The sequence below is a fragment of the Gymnoscopelus braueri genome (genome assembly GCF_963280865.1).
Source record: "Gymnoscopelus braueri genome assembly, chromosome: 14".
Classification (NCBI taxonomy): Eukaryota; Metazoa; Chordata; class Actinopteri; order Myctophiformes; family Myctophidae; genus Gymnoscopelus; species Gymnoscopelus braueri.
In genome coordinates, this window is record NC_137619.1 from 15,288,197 (window position 1) to 15,305,576 (window position 17,380).

General features: G+C 42.0%; 1 protein-coding gene across 1 annotated transcript in view; it reads left to right on the forward strand.

Annotated features, from left to right (window-relative positions):
- Window positions 1-17,380, forward strand: part of LOC308100143 (1-phosphatidylinositol 4,5-bisphosphate phosphodiesterase beta-1-like) — a gene marked incomplete at both ends in the record, with an annotated part of 46,321 nt that overhangs the window by 25,798 nt on the left and 3,143 nt on the right. The window contains 16 exons of the mRNA XM_080449057.1: window positions 1,142-1,307; window positions 2,502-2,557; window positions 2,968-3,064; window positions 4,870-4,954; window positions 6,100-6,224; window positions 6,908-7,062; window positions 7,273-7,440; window positions 8,308-8,407; window positions 9,604-9,708; window positions 10,184-10,296; window positions 12,610-12,763; window positions 13,213-13,266; window positions 13,829-14,006; window positions 14,966-15,104; window positions 15,614-15,690; window positions 16,471-16,560. Coding sequence (XP_080305183.1) covers window positions 1,142-1,307; window positions 2,502-2,557; window positions 2,968-3,064; window positions 4,870-4,954; window positions 6,100-6,224; window positions 6,908-7,062; window positions 7,273-7,440; window positions 8,308-8,407; window positions 9,604-9,708; window positions 10,184-10,296; window positions 12,610-12,763; window positions 13,213-13,266; window positions 13,829-14,006; window positions 14,966-15,104; window positions 15,614-15,690; window positions 16,471-16,560 — 1,862 coding nt within the window. The remainder of the gene's footprint in view (window positions 1-1,141; window positions 1,308-2,501; window positions 2,558-2,967; window positions 3,065-4,869; window positions 4,955-6,099; window positions 6,225-6,907; window positions 7,063-7,272; window positions 7,441-8,307; window positions 8,408-9,603; window positions 9,709-10,183; window positions 10,297-12,609; window positions 12,764-13,212; window positions 13,267-13,828; window positions 14,007-14,965; window positions 15,105-15,613; window positions 15,691-16,470; window positions 16,561-17,380) is intronic.

The following is a 17,380-nucleotide window of genomic DNA, read 5'->3' on the forward strand; positions in this document are numbered from 1 at the left end:
CACACACACACACACACACACACACACACACACACACATTCATTTACGAACAAAAACACAAAAAGTTAAAATATGGAGATAAGAGGTTTCTGCCGGACAGCAACGATATCAAACTGGGGGTCCTTGAAATTAAAACGGTAGAGAATCACCGGGATACAGTATTTGATACATAAGTGTGTACATAGATGCATACATACTCAATATAATAAAGATTATTCTGAAAAATTACAGTGGGCATGGAATTCAAAGTTGATTTTGAGGTTAGCTAAACACTTCATTAAGGCTATTTCCCTGCCACCTTTGTGGTTGCAAAGTGAAAAAGCAGAAGATGCTAACAAAAGGGTCGATTAGATTCCACCCACATTACACGCCCACGGCTCCAGAGTGTGTGTGTGTGTGTGTGTGTGTGTGTGTGTGTGTGTGTGTGTGTGTGTGTGTGTGTGTGTGTGTGTGTGTGTGTGTGTGTGTGTGTGTGTGTGTGTGTGTGTGTGTGTGTGTGCGCGCGTGCATAGTAGAATTTGAGAAATAGCTATTGAGGACAATTGTCCTGGTCCTCACAAGAGAAATGTTTTTTAGGGTAAGCTTTATACTATTAGGAAAAGATTCAGGAAGGGCTTAGAGTTAGGCTCAGGCATTTAGAGGATAGGTTTAGGGGTTGTTATGGTTGGAGCTATGGTTGATTTATCCTTAGTTGCGCACCAGTGTCACTCACCCAAAAAAAGCCCTGCGTTGTGAGCTTACGTATATATCCGCTATTTTCGGCTTTAGGCTTAGGGCTAAAAATGGCAAAAAAAATTAATGGTGTTCATAAAATTGCCGTTCTAAAATGTAGATGTACTAATACGAACGTGTGTGTGTGTGTGTGTGTGTGTGTGTGTGTGTGTGTGTGTGTGTGTGTGTGTGTGTGTGTGTGTGTGTGTGTGTGTGTGTGTGTGTGTGTGTGTGTGTGTGTGTGTGTGTGTGTGTGTGTGTGTGCGCGCGCGTGCGCGCGCGTGTGTGACTGCTTGTGTATGTGTGCATCATGTTTGTGTGCGCATGTGTGCGTGCGCTTGTGTGCGTGTGTGTGTGTGTGTGTGTGTGTGTGCGTGCGTGCGTGCGTGTGTGCGTGCGCGCGTGTGTGTGTGCGTGTGCACATGTGCAGTTGGAGTCAGGCGTTCCACTGCCCAGCCCCCAGGAGCTCATGGGAAAGATCCTGATCAAGAACAAGAAATCCCACAAGCCCCCTGCCGCCCCGGACACCAAGAGACTGACAGACCAGGCGGCCAATCAGAACAATGACTCCTCGTCTCCTAGCAACAACCCAGGAGGTAAGACACAGAACTCTAACCCACGCACACACGCACGCACGCACGTACGCACGCAGACACAGCAACACTTATCTTACACTAATCTTAGCAAACTTAAAATCAATCAGTTAGGAATAACTCCTTTTCAATTAGTTTTGTTTTGTTTCGTTTTTCCTATTTAATTTGTCTTCCTGTTTTCTGCATGCTTGTTTTTATAAATAAAGTTTGAATTGAGTTGAGTACTGTATGTGTTATGTACTGTATTTATGTACTGTATTTATGTACTGTATATGCGAGACAATGGCCAACTATTTAGCATAACCTTTTTTCCCCCCACAAATACATAAAAACTACAATCAATGTATTTGAGTGCTGATTAGAAAGAATTCCTTCCATTCCCCACAATCGATGCACGTCGAAATGTAATGTGTTTATTATTATTGTTTTTTTTCTTTTTCTTTTTTTTTGCCCATGGGAATACGGTCAACATAAGGATAGGGTTTAAAGGTAGGGTAAGTGATTTGCGTTGGTTAAAATAATTGTTAAATAGCTCTACATTCTGATAGTACTCATTGCAATAGAGTGTTTGTTCAGTATTAGGAGTCTCCTTGTCTCTCCACCTCTTTATTAAACAGAAAATGCATTTTCGTTTCAGTTTCAGTTTCATTTCCAATTTTATCCAACCAGGACAGAGAACTCAATCAGGATACAGATTAAACAAGTGAAATTGGAAGTGATGACACTAAGAAATGAGCATGCAAAATTGGAACTGGAACACTATACAAATTAAGCTTAAAAATGGGTACTTTCTCCTGATTGGCTGAGATTTTGACACCTACCGAAAAACGTATTTTCTGTTTATTAAAGAGCTGGAGAGACAGGGAGACATCTGTTACTGAAAAAACACTTTATTGCAATGATTACTATCAGAATATAGTATTTTAACCTTTTAACAAAATACTTTTTGTTTTAACCAAAAAATATCACTTACCCTACCTTTAAGGGGTTAAGACAGCACCCGGGGAGCAGTTAGGGGTTAAGTGCCTTGCTCAGGGACACTTCCACACATAGACTGGTTTTCTTTAGTGCTTATTAAAACTTCTTTCAGGAAAGGCAGGTTTAATCTTATTTGAGTTTCTAAGCCAGGCTTGAACAGAGGCACATTTGGAGTAAACAGGAAGATCTTTGTTTATTTGCTTATTTTTGTTTCAACAGAAATGGAGGCTGAGAGTGAAGAAGAAGATGATGATGATGATGACGATGGTAAAAAGGTCAGTGGTGATTGTGTATACAGAGAGAGGCATGGTTTATCTGCTCTCTTATTGTGTTTTTTTATACTCAACTTTGTATGGTTTCTTTTGTAAAGTAGTGGCCTACTTCGTCATACTGCAGTGTCACACAAAAGTATCAAAAATAGACGATCTACAAACTACAAGCTACGATCCAATTTATTTCTATTTTTGAAAGAAAATGGAAGAGAAAGTTAAAGTGGTTAAGTGTCTCTGTGAGTATTATAAATATTTAACCAATGAAAAGTATTAACAAGAGCTTGTGACTATATAATACCTAGATTGGATCCACACACAGGTTCTTTTTTCCATTTCCTGAAAAGTAACAGTTTTGGATATGCAAGGTTTTCACCCAACAGCAACGGTATTGTTGTTGATGTTGTTGACCACAGGGCTCTGCAGAGCGTGAAGCTGTGGCCACAGAAGAAATGTCCACGCTGGTCAACTATGTGCAGCCAACCAAGTTCAACTCCTTTGAAGCTTCCAAGAGTAAGAAACACACATCACAGCCACATGCACTGACATGAGCAGGGGAGCCAGGAGGGGAGGGGGGGGGGTATAATGGCAGTGCAATGACAATCACCCACCAGCCAGGTTGTACTATGGCAGCAGCCTCCAACGTTTTTTAGGCAAAAGGACCCCTTAGCTGAGAGAGAGAGAAGAAGCAGGGACCCCCACTACATATTGTATAAAATTGTGTTACAGATTACACTTTTTTTCATAGATAGCTTCATATAAACTATCATCAGTGTTATGTAAATGTATATTTTATTGTTTCTTCTTTGTTGATTCATGTTTATGTGTATTTTCAGACATTTAAACCACTTAAACCCACTTAAAATCAATACTTAGGAAACTTGACCATTGGCTTTGTACTTTCTCTGCTCTTTTTTCCCTCCATTTCCCCTTTTTGTGGGAAAATAGCCGCTCTACAAGCTCACAATGCGTCACAGCACGATGCAATGTGAGCTTGTAGATTTGCTGTTTTCAGCAAATGTCCCCCACCCAGGAATCGGTTCAAGAGTTTAATGTAATATTTACATTTTCTATTTATTTACATAACAATTAACTATCACACAATGATTTGACAGTCCCCCTGAAGTAACTCTGAGGACCCCTTAGGGGTCCCAGACCCCCCGTTGAAGACCCATGTAGGCCTACAGCCTACTATGGTGACGAGTTGGCCAACGTCTGACCGAGCGTGACAAGGTTTCCTGGTGCGTCGCACATTGACGATTACAACATGATTTACGATTCCGAGCGGTATGGAACTCCGTTGAGTTGGCTAGCGCCTCGCTCAGGGGTGCTGCATGGGGCTCAAGGCCGCTTCTGCCTTGTTTTAAATGTTTTAACTGGCGCGCCACCAACCTATTACGATTTTGGAATGAGAACGGACGTCCACATTCCTTTGTCAATCGTGTGGCGCCGGTCACCCGGGAACGCTGAAAAGCGACGGGTCAAACGACTGTCGTGACAGTAGATTATGTCCAACTCGTCAACGAGTTACGACCTGGGAGTGAAAATATGTAGTACACAAAATGTGATGAAACTACTGCAGTTCCTTATGCAATTAAACCCCTGTAGTTTTAGAGAACTGGATTTGAGTTACAACATGTACTTTGACCACTTTTTCTGTCTACACCAAATCTCTTTGCCAAAAAATAGCCGATCTACAAGCTCACAATGCGTCACAATGCGTCACAACGTGACGCTTGTGGATCTGCTATTTTTGGCTAATGTTCCCCTCTGGGGTTCAAGTGGTTAAGGTGCTCAACTTTTGCAATGAGAGTCTATTCCTATTGAAGATACAAAACAATGAAGTGACCACTATAACAAACTTTCTGGTCCTGATTTTCAATGGATTTATTTTGTCTATACCCACTTTACAGTAACAAATGTGATGCAAGCTTCTTCCATCTGGCAGAGTCAGGTTAGCCCCCCCCCCACCCTTCAATGGAAACAAACTCTCAAGCTTTTTGTGTTATCCTTTTCACCACAATGTGCATCTCGAACGTATTACAGGTGTTTTTTTCTTTTTGTTTCAATAAAGAAGTCCTATGCATAAATCAATAAATAAAGGGGCGCTTCTGGACCTTTATGCTGCGTTCACACCAAAGGACGCCTTTGTGAAAAAAACGCATAAGGTTAACCAAATTATTTTTTATTTGACATGATTCTTGTTTCTTCCTTCCTTTCTGTGCGTGTTTGTGCGCATGTGTGCCTGTGTGTGTGTGTGCGTTTGCGTGTGCATGTGCATGTGCATGTGTGTGTGTGTGTTTAATGTGTGCATGTAGAGGCGGGCCGCTACCACCACATGTCGTCCTTTGTGGAGACCAAAGCTCTGGAGCATCTCACCAAGTCACCGGTGGAGTTTGTGGAGTATCCTTGACAACCGTTACCACAGCAACTACAATGTACCATGGCAACCGCCTCTTCTTCACACCGTGGTTCTGTTCTTCTCTCTTGACATCAGATTGATGAGCTTCATTAATATAGCCAGTAGAAGTACACAAATTTTGTTTTACTTAAGTAAAAGTAGCAACACCACTATACAGCTATAATGTGTTATAATGCGCTTATAAGGCATTATGACAATTGTTATAAATGTTTCTAAGCGTATATGACAACTTATAACAATGTTTATAACGTATTATAATTGCTGGTCATAATGCATTATAAGCTCAGTGGAACAGCACATTATAACTACCTTATAACATAGCTATTTATACAGTGTCTTTGTTATTATGCATAATTATAAACATTTATAACGAGTGTTATGAAGTATTATAAGTGCATTATAATGCATTATGGTGCATTATAATGCATGCATGCATTTTTTAAATGTAAATGAATAATAACTACATACACAGAACTTATAAAAAGGTATGAAATAAAACTATTGCTTTTCCCCAAAAAACTATTTTGTTTGTGAAATGTGAAATTTTAAATAATTGTGTCCACAATTATTGTGTTATTTAGCTCTGTAAGTTCACAGCAGCCATAGTGTTTTTTCATTGGATAAATTCATTGGGTGAATTTCTTTCCTAATGATGTGCTTTGAGACAGCCATCATGTTACAATATTGCAAACTACATGCCTGCTGCCTTATAAACATACATCAGACATAAAAAGAACCTTATGCAATGAAGGTGTTGCAAATGCGACATCTAGTGGCTGAATGTTGGCTGCCTGCCGTGTTAAGTGGTCAGATGGGTGGGCCGCATGCATTTTCAGAGCACATTTATTTCAATGATCAATCAATCGATTGGTCATGGAACTAACGTAGTATACCTTTAAGTTTATTTTTATCGGTATCACAATAAAAACAAAAATGTTCAAGGTTAATTTGTTCTACTTCGTTTAACATTGATTAAATGCATTCATTAATTATGAATTAATTCATCTTAGTGTTTGGCCAACTATTTGGGGGCCCGACCCACCGGTTGGGAATCGCGGGCATAAGGGTTCACAGTGTTAACAGCAGAAATGGGATCAGTACAAGTCCTTTACCTTTGCTGTACCAGATATAATAAGTCCCAGCTGAGTCGTATTTATCCCAAAGGAACCAGAGTGGACTCCTCCAACTACATGCCTCAACTGTTCTGGAACGCTGGCTGTCAGCTGGTGGCTCTCAACTACCAGACTATAGGTAGGTAGTCTCTCAACTACCAGACTATAGGTAGGTAGTCTCTCAACTACCAGACTATAGATAGGAAATCTCTCAACTACCAGACTGTAAATAGGTAGTATCTCAACTACCAGACTATAGGTAGGAAATCTCTCAACTACCAGACTGTAAATAGGTAGTATCTCAACTACCAGACTATAGATAGGAATTCTCTCAACTACCAGACTGTAAATAGGTAGTATCTCAACTACCAGACTATAGATAGGAATTCTCTCAACTACCAGACTATAGGTAGGAAATCTCTCAACTACCAGACTATAGGTAGGAACTACTGTAGGAAGTCTCTCAACCACCTGACTATAAATAGGAAGTCTCTCAACTACCAGACTATAGGTAGGAAGTGAATGCACATAAATGTTCAATCGAAACAATGAATAAACAAACAACATCAGTAACTGAGGTCAACTGTCTCACTGACCTAACGAGGCTGAGGGCATGTACTGTACTGTACTCGAACACAGGACTTTTTTTAACACAGAAGCAAACACTACTGCCCCAGCCAAATCATTGCCACGGATGAGATCGACACCTGAGTCCGCACACCAACTTGGACCAGGCCAGCAGACACAAGTGGGGAGGAAAGTTGACACGCATGCATGCAAAGGCACACGAAAAACCTTCATCTTAACATCTTGTTGTACCAGATCTGTCCATGCAGTTCAACCTCTTCATGTATGAGTACAACGGTCGCAGTGGCTACAGACTCAAACCCGAGTTCATGAGACGACCAGACAAACACTTTGACCCCTTCACAGAGACCACAGTGGACGGGATTGTGGCCAACACTTTGTCTGTTAAGGTGTGTGTGTGTGTGTGTGTCTGTCTGTCTGTCTGTCTGTCTGTCTGTCTGTCTGTCTGTCTGTCTGTCTGTCTGTCTGTCTGTCTGTCTGTCTGTCTGTCTGTCAAAAAAGTGGAAAATTGGCACTCATGAAATCACTGTCCTAAAGTGTATACTCACAAGTAACTGTATAGTAATACAAACGTTTGTTTGTGTGTGTGCGTGTGGCAGGTGATCTCGGGTCAGCTCCTGAGCGAGAAGAGGGTGGGTGTTTATGTGGAGGTGGACATGTTTGGACTGCCTGTGGACACCAGGAGGAAAGCCCTGAAGACCAAAACCTCTCAGAACAATAACGCCATCAACCCAGTCTGGGACGAGGAGCCGATCGTCTTCAAAAAGGTAGCTAGATCATCATATTTTTTATCTTGAACACCTTGAAAATGTATTTTTTCATTGTGATACTGTATATAGGGACTTTAAAGTACTTGATCCAAGCCGGAACACAATTGATTGATTGATCGTCCAAAAATGCTGTATGTTTTATGCCAATAAAGCCCTATTAATTGAATTGAATTACTAAAGAGAGAGAGAGAGAGACCCTGAACATAGCACAGAGATGTCTGTGGCTGCTGTCCACGGTTCTGAAGTAACTGTAGCTGCTGTCATGGTTCTGAAGCAACTGTAGCTGCTGTCCATGGTTCTGAAGTAACTGTAGCTGCTGTCCATGGTCTTGAAGTAACTGTAGATGCTGTCCATGGTCCTGAAGTAACTGTAGCTGCTGTCCATGGTTCTGAAGTAACTGTAGCTGCTGTCCATGGTCCTGAAGTAACTGTAGCTGCTGTCCATGGTTCTGAAGTAACATTAGCTGCTGTCCATGGTTCTGAAGTAACTGTCACTGCAGCTGTTGTCCAAGGGGCCTGTGGTCCCTGTGCTGGTGTGGCTATTCTGATGGCAGTCCCCTGAACAAAGTTTGCGCAACGTTTGGTGCGATCGGAGCGAACGGTGCGCCTCGCAAGTCCGGATGTTACGTTTGTCGACCCACCCTCTAGGCAATTTTAATATAGGATGATGAAATGCCTGAATTTGGAGGTCAGGTTGAAAGTGTTCTGTGGATTTCAGAAATAGAGAAAATGAAAATATTTAACAGATTTTCAACAGCAAAATAACTGTATAGTCTGTTGTTTCCCAACATTTCTCCTCAGAGCCCTCCCTTCTTACATGATGTGACTATACTGTATTAATGTGCTAATGTCATGTCTTCGCCAGGTAATTCTCCCAACGTTGGCTTCTCTGAGAATAGCAGCTTTTGAGGAAGGAGGGAAGTTCATCGGTCATAGAATTATTCCAGTGTCAGCCATTAGACCAGGTAGTTAATTTATCTGTGCAACATGTAACCCTTAAACACCACTGACAATTTATTATGTTAAAGTAAAGGAGGAAAGCCTGCTCAATACATCTAAATGTATTGTCATTATATCGAGTGTGGGCAGTGTGTGCTCAACAACATTCAATAACAAAAAAACGCATTGCAGTGCTAATAATAATGAATATACTCTATCATGGGTGGGGGGGGGGGGTCAGTTCATATTCGCATTTAACACGGTGATGGCTCTGGGGAAGAAGCTATGTTTGAGTCGGTCCCTAACAAAAGATAGGCAGATACTGTTAAGGTAACTTTTGGCAGTATTTGTACTGTACAGACACACAAAAAACACAATGTAATGTGATATTATCCCAGTCAGGCAGAAACCTTGCATCTACATATTTAATCTTTGTATGTTTCTTTCTTAAAATTAATGCCCTACATGCAAAAGTAGCGGAAATAACCAATCTGCAAGCTCACAATGCATCGGCATATTTCTGAGCCTGATCAGCGTGCAATGCAACGTGTTTTGAGTTTGTAGATCGGCTACTTATGGCAAAGAGATTTGGTGTAGACAAAAAAAAGTGGTCAAAGCACACTTGCAAATCAGGCCTGTTTAACTAAGAGTAAAGGGTTTAATGGCTTAAAGGACCACTTCACCCAATTTCACTATATGCTCATTATAAAATGGCACCATTTCTGTCTACTCACTCAGTCTCAGAGAAGGGCTGCGGACAGCTCAGAAACCTGCCTACCAGAGACATCATCGGTAGGCAGGTTTGGTCATTTCAAACACATTTTTTTTTTGTATTAACGTAAGAGCAATGCCTTCTGGTTCTATGCTCTCGCAAAATAAAAAACAAACATTGAAATCTTGTCTACCGATGATCTCACTGGTAGGCAGGTTTCTGAACTCTTCACAGCCCTCCTCTGAGACAGAGACCAAATATATATAAAAATGGTGCCCTCTTATAATGAGCATTAGTGAGGGCCATTTATTATGAAGATAGTTAAAAAATGGGTGAAGTGGTCCTTGAAGCCCATTCTACCAAGAAACATTATTGTGTACTTTTCGGACAGAATACTGTGTGCTATCTCCATCAGTTCTCTGGCATGCCACCATGCACTAAACTAGAAATGCGTGGGAGTGTTCACCATGCATAATGTGTGTGCTGTTATTGCTTATTTCCTTGCCTTAGGCTATCGCTACATCGGTTTGAGGAGCGAGAAAAACCATTCCCTGATTCTTCCCGCCGTGTTTGTCTACATAGAGGTCAAAGATTATGTACCGGACACCTTCGCAGGTATCTCTCTCTCTCTCTCTCTCTCTCTCTCTCTCTCTCTCTCTCTCTCTCTCTCTCTCTCTCTCTCTCTCTCTCTCTCTCTCTCCAACACACACACATGGTTCAATGTGTACATAAAGCATAAAAACAGGAATGGGTTTAATCCAATCTGACCAGAAGCAGGGATAAAACAGGCCATAATAATTAAGGCCCAGCGGCCAGGGATATCAAAAGCAGAGGAATACATTCCCCATCACCCCAAGCAAATCAACAACCCACCCCCCCCCCCCCACACACACACACACACACACACACACACACACACACACACAGTCACACACACAGTCACACATAATATTATAGACTGATGATGGGTTATTGGTTCACCTATGATCCTAGATTACTATTTCTATGCATTTGAGTTCTACCTTGCTTACTGTTAGTCGCTCTGGATTAAGAGCGTCTGCTAAATTCCTAAATTGTATGTCCTGTGTAGATGTGATCGAGGCGCTGTCCAACCCGATCCGCTACGTGAACCTGTTGGAACAGAGAGCCAATCAGCTGGCAGCTCTGACTCTGGAGGACGCTGAAGAGGACACTCACACGGAGGTACATTTTGTTTATTACTTTTTTTAACCACTTAAACCCCATATGGTTGAGCGTCCCTCAGGGCTCTATGCTAGTGTATTTTCTGTTTTCTGTTATTGAGGGGAAAGGTTTTACTGAAAATACCCTTGCCGATCTGTTATTTTCTGCGAAAGCTTTCCCCACAATACGGATGCAGGGGTTTAAGTGGTTAAACTACATACTTAATTGACTGTAGTCCCCCAGGACTCTATACGCCCGTAACATTTTACCTTTACACTTTCTTTTGCGATACATTGCGAGCTTGCAAGTAACTATAAAGAAAACATCACATGGATGCACCTGGGACGCATCATCAGTGTTGTAGCCTGGGGTTATCGGGTGTTTCAGGTCTTGCAAAAACATACACCCTCGCCCAGGTGACCCAGCCGGGGTTGATCAAGCCCCGACTTACAGTACGTCCCAGTAGCTACCCACGGTCAGTCCTCTTAGGGAAAGACAGGGCCACTCAATCCGCTTCTCCGGAACTACTCTGCCGGGACTGGGGGAGGCTCTGGCACGAGGGGAGGGACTAGGCTCTGTGGGTGGCCTCCTGGCCGGGCTCCTCCTTCGTCTCACCAGGTCCAGGACCTGAGCGCTGCACCAGACTCTCCCGATCCAAACATTTCCTTCTGAAGTGATGGTTTCTTGGGCTGTGGTGGCACTTCAGGCTCCACTTGCGGCTTGCTTGAATGGCCCTCCTAAAGGCCTCACGTGGATTTGTTGGGCTTCTTCCTCACGGAAGACACAGGCTGGGGCGCCAACCCATACTGCTCCCGGGATGCCGTCTACATTCCGGCTGTCACTCGTCTCTCCGGTAGTAAGTAAGTAAGTATACATGTAGACACATGTCAGGAGCCTATCTCCTGTTTCTGTAGCGTGAGGCTGCTTGATGTGCACGTCCATCCCCTGGACATGACGCAAGTACTGTGTGTCGCAGGGACTTATACCCCAATCCAACCCTTGATGCTGAGTGCCAAGCAGGGAGGCATTGGGTTCTTTTTATAGTTTTTACAGACCCGGCCCGGCGATTGAACCCCTGACCACCCAATCTCAGGGCGGACATTCTAACCACGAGGCCACTGAGCTGGCCTGCGAGCTTATATTGGCTATTTTTACGCAGAGTGCACCCTATGGTTCATATGGTTAGTAATTTTTGAGGGGGGCCCAGGCCAGGAGCCCTGGTGTCAGGGGGGGGGGCATGACTTCTAGATGCATCATGGCTCCACCCACAAGCTTCTATTTGAGAAATAAAGGCTATATTTATCACAGTTTTGCCAAAACAAAAACAGAGACACATGGGACTTAATTGTGAAAACATCGCTTGGAGAACCTTCAGTTTGTATTTGATATTCAATTGTTTGCCTGTTCATACAAGTATACTGCTCAAAGAAATGTAGGGAACACTTTGATCCCTTAATTATTTTGAGTTTTCATGAACTATGTACATACAAAAACTGCTCAAAAGAATTAAGGGATCAAAGTGTTCCCTTAATTATTTTGAGCAGTGTATATTCACAGTATAACTCAAGTTAAATGTCTTTTTCATATATTAAAGTTTAATATACTTAAAGGTATAGTAGGCAACATTAAGCCTATATTTGAAAAATACCTCTATATATATATTTTGCATTTTTTCCCCTCTATCAGCCACTATATAATGATGCTGGGGTGTTTTCCTGCATTGAAAAACACTCCTCTTTCTGAAATCCGTATTTTCCCTACTATTTAGGTTACACATCCGGGTATCCGGTGCGTAAATTCACGCACGCATGTGCGCATCCGTGCGCGTCCGTGTCCGTGTGAACTTTTTACTTTCGGTTTTAAAATGCTCTCAAACTTCGTTTTTTAGGCACATAATTTACTTTTCAAAAAGCGTTTGGATAGAATTTAGTTGTTTAACTTCATATATGTGGTCAATTTGTCATGAAAGAGCCTATTTAAAAATAAAAATTCAGAGAACCGGCAGGGGCAGGCAGTTCCGCGAATTGTATCCGAATAAAGTAACCTATATTCGGCATGGCCCGTTTAGAAGTCTGCTTACTCTATGGAAGTCCTCCGTGCGTCACCCCCTGGTGGTCGGGGAAACGAACTGCTGGATTTTTTTTCTTTGTTTATCTCTGAATCGCCTACAATCCCTTTAATTAAAATGTTGTATCTACAGTATCAAAAAGTTATTTGTGTCTATTTTTATTTAGCCTTGTAGCTGCCAGTGTGAACGCAGCACAAGACTCTCCAAAATCTGGATCTTCATGGGTGGGGCTCTAGTGCTGTTTATTGTGTTCATACTGTGTTTAGGAACAGGCTGACAGCTCTGCTGAGGGAAAGAAGGATCTACGAACTGCTCCAGTAGAGAACGGCCTTAGCCCCGCCCCTGGACCCACAGGTGGCCACACCCCCATCGCCACCACACCAAAGGTTTCTGCAGCCAATCACCAAGCAGCTGCCACAGGTATGAGTGTAACTCAAGCCCCTAGTTATATTATACCTCTATGGTGTAACTGAGTGACTCAGAGTCTCTGCCTGATGACCAAAAGCCAAAAGATCCATATTTCATCTCCATATTTTTATGTTATTTTGTTAAATTAATGCCCTACTTCATCATACAAGAGTGACGCGCAAAAGTAGTGCAAATAGCCAATCTAAAAGTTTACAAAACACGTCCGTCATGAGCTTGCTATTTGTATACATTTTGAAACATTTCATTTATTAACAAGAGCTAGGTTTTGACTAAATAATAACGGATCCAACAATAGATCCATTGTAACACAGGTTATTTTTTTCCATTTCCTGAAAAGTAGCTGTTTTGGACATACAAGTTTTCTAAGCCTGGTGGATAGTTGTTATCCTTATTATGACATTATTGTTGTGGTAATGTTGACATTTTTCTTTGTGTTTCAGAAGCAACGAAGCAAGCAGCCAAGACTGAGGACCTGGTCCTAAGTGTGTTGTTAGGTCAGTCACTGTCACATCGTAATGCTGAGCTGAACTCTTCACCAAGGTATATTTAAATCGATAGCAGGGGTCTTCAACAATTTTCAGCCCAAGGACTCCTTAGCCGAGAGAGAGATGAAGCAGGGACCCCCACTACATATTGTATAACATTGTGTTGCAGATTAAACCTTTTCATAGATTTCATATAGCTTAATAGACTCGTTTGACAGCATTATCATGTTGGATTCATGTTAATGTGTATTAAAGTGTAAACTGTAAACTTGACCTTTCACTCTTTACTTAGTCTGTTATTTTTTCCCTCTACACCAGACGTCTTTGCCAAAAATAGCCGATCTACAAGCTCACAACGCCTCGCGCTGCGAGGCATTGTAAGCTTGTACTGTAGATCTGCTATTTTTGGCTAAAGTTCTCCTCAGAATAGGGATGCTAAGGTTCAAGTGGTAAAAAAAAAAAAAAAGATCCTATGACACAAAGATTTTGGCGGCCCCCCTGTAGTAACTCTGAGGACCCACTGTTGAAGACCCCTGATCTATGGTATTGTTCCGTGTGAATGTGTGAGCAGACGTCGGGGTGGGCACCATAGAGAGTCTGCAGCAGTCCAAGACTTACCAGAAGCAGCAGAGACGACAGTTCAAGGAGCTGAAGGAGCTGGTGAGGAGACACCAGAAGAAGACCTCAGAGCTCCTCAGAGAGTTCAACAACAGATACAAGAAGAGCTCCAGACAACAGAGCAAGGCCCGGTAATTAAACTTTATAAGAGTATTTCCATTTGAAACACTTCTGGGATAATTTTCACCAATCGTCAACCTATCTTCATATTTTTGGTCTTCAGTAATGCTCATTTAAAACATGGTACCATTCTGTCTACTCACTCTGGGTCTCAGAGAAGGACTGTGGACAGTTCAGAAACCTGCCTACCGGTGACATCATCGGTAGGCAGGTTTGGTAATTTCAAGCATTTTGTTTTATTTTACATTATTAATGCAAGAACAATGGCCTCTGTTACAACATGCTAACATTCCAGGCAGATAAAGGCTGTAGTTTCTATTAGCTTGGCAGGTTACTGAACTGTCCACAGCCCACCAATGAGTCACAGAGTGAGTAGATGTAAATAGCATAAGGCATTATTAGTGAGGACCAATTACTGTATACGAAGTGCTCCTTCGTCTGGGGTGCACACAAAAGGCCAAGTAGAAATGACGATTGGTGAAGTGGTAATTTAAGTTGCTTGATTCAATATTTGGCATTCATTTGATCAGAAGCTCCCCCTTCTATATAAGCCCATTCAACTTTGAGATTTAGTTTTAAGAATTGACTAGTTTTTGTTTAGATTCAGTCTTAGTCTTAGTCCTCCTTGCAACAAGTAGTTGCAAGGAGTTGCAAGTAGTTGCAGTTGCAGTTGCAGGAGTTGCATTGGTGTGGACTGGATCTTAGACGTGTCTGACATGGTTACAGTTAGGACACTATCTGACATGGTCACTGTGTGTATTCTTATAATTCATTTTGTCCTGAATAATGCAAGCTTTGTTGAGGGTCTACTGTTGTATACAATTGTTCATTATTGATGGTGTTTCTATTGTGTGTGATGTTTCCACCCTGCTTTATCTACAGTACTTTCTCTTGCCCAGTAGCTGTATCCCAGCTGCTGTGCTGCCTCCCCCCCACGGGATGAATAAAGGTCTTATCTTATCTTATCTAGGAGTGTTCATGCACAGTCCGACAGCGGGAGGGATGAGCGTCTTCAGCTGCTGAGAGAGGAGCAGGAGCAGCAGCTACTGGCTCTAAGACAGGAGCAATACTACAGTCAGAAATACCTGCAGAGAGAGCATATTAAAATGGTAGGTACTGTACTGTAGGTCTCTGCCATCAATCAAAGTCATTAAGACCTGAGGCCAATTCTAAAAATGTCTTCTAAATCCTAGTAGTTTTCTGTTTTTTATGTTGCTATATCAGTGGTGATCAAACTTTTTCATGTCAAGGACCCCCACAATTATGTTGATTTGGCCACGGACCCCCATCTCTAAATATTTTGTTCCAGGGACGCCCCGAAGGAAAGATTTGAGTTAAAAAATAAGCTCATATCGCGGCACGAAGTGACTCGCTATGAGCTTGTATATCTGCTATTTTCGAATAGCCATGAGTATAACATATTTGTTAAAGTGGTTAAAATGAAGTGATGATTGTAATGCTATATTAATGATTGTGATGCTACAGTATATTAACTACTTTAACCCAAGGACCCACTTTGAGAACCAATGTGCTATATAGCTCAAATCTAAAACGACACAGATGCTTTCCCGGTTTTAATGGATGTGGGCATGTCAATGTACTGTTTTATGTTGTCTAGCTGACAGAGAGACTGAGCACAGTGGCAGAGGAGAGTCACAACGCCCAGATGAAGAAACTGAAGGACATCTGTGACAAGTAAGATCATCTTTTTTACGATTTTCACACTGAAGAGTATAACTACTCTTAAAACTCATTGACTGCCAGAGTTAAAACCTCGTTCATAGCAGCCCTTGCAGCGATTTTCGTGTTTTTTTGTTTCGTTATTTTGTTATTTAATTCACATATAGAAAGTCTAGCTGGACAGTTGAATCGTTTTGATCGTTCCACCACTAGAGAGCAGCACATACCAGCTTGATCGCCTCTCGATCACACTCGCCCCCCCCCACACCCACTCACACAGTCAAACACATGAACCGGAAGTGAAATGTCTCAGATTCTGTGATCGGCGAAAATTACGATGTGATACACAACGGGGATGACTGTTCGTCACCCAGACCATAGATTATAGGAGGGGAGGTCTCCGATCGTTTTTCATAGCGTGTGAAAAACCGTTTGTTTCCCTATTATGGTCGAAAATGACTGGGGGGAAAAATGTAAAACCGGAAACGGAACCCAAGTCATGAAACCGGATGCAGTGGTGGTTGAAGTAAGTGGAACCTGAAACTTAGCCTGATTCATAACAGAATAGCGTGATCAGAGCATAAAGATCAATAAAGACCATAGATCGCATTAATGCGATCCTGGCGGCCAGGCGCGCTATTTATTAGATCGCATTAATGCGATAATGGCGGCCAATGAGTTAAAAGTTTTGCAAAAACTGCAGGCCGGGTCATACCAAAGAATTTATATAAAGAGAAAGAATATATACTGTATATCTACCTGTGCTGGTGGATGTAATGTCACTGTCACTGCCAGGGAGAAGAAAGAGTTGAAGCGACAGATGGATCGAAGGAGAACAGAAAAGATCAACCAGGCCAAGACCAAAGAGAAACATCTGGCTGAAGAGTAAGATAGCACGTACTGTACGCAGTCACATCCGCACGGTTCATTTAAAGGGGCATAGTTCACCCGTTTTCAATCTTACCTTCATTATAACCGATTTAGACCCGGAACACCTATACGTTGTTATACCTTTAAAGCTGGGAACACCTCTGTATCATTTTAGTTAGCTATGTATATCGTTGCTGTCGGGCAGAAACCTCTTATCTCCATATTTTTCCCGTAAATTAACGGCATCATTCTACAGTGTCACACAAAAGCATTAAAAGTAGCAGATCCACAAGCTCTAAAGGCACCACGAAGCGCCGTGTTTTTGCTATTTTTTACTTTGAATCCTGAAAAGTAACAGTTTTGGACATATGGGGTTTCCACACCGCAGAGACCATAGACCATATATATAGCAACATAATCTTTTTCCTCCACAAAACGTTTTCGTTTTTGGAATCGCCGTCAGGTCTAAATAATATGGTAGAGATAATATGGTACACTTCCGTCTACTCACTCTGCATCTCATTGGTGGGCTGTGGACAGTTCAGAAACCTACCTACCAATGACATCATCGATGGGATGGGCATTCCAAGCTAATAGAAACTACAGCCTTTCTCTTCCTGGAAAGTTAGCATGCTGAAATAGAAGCCATTGTTCTTATACTGTATATATCAATACAAATATATAAAAAGTGTGAAATCTTGTTTGAAATGACCAAAACCTGCCTACCGATGATGTCATTCATTGGTAGGCAGGTTTCTGAATTGTCCACAGTGCTGGGTGAAGTGCTACTCCTTTAACTCTGATGGCCCTAGCTTGGGCGCCGCCTCACCCCTTA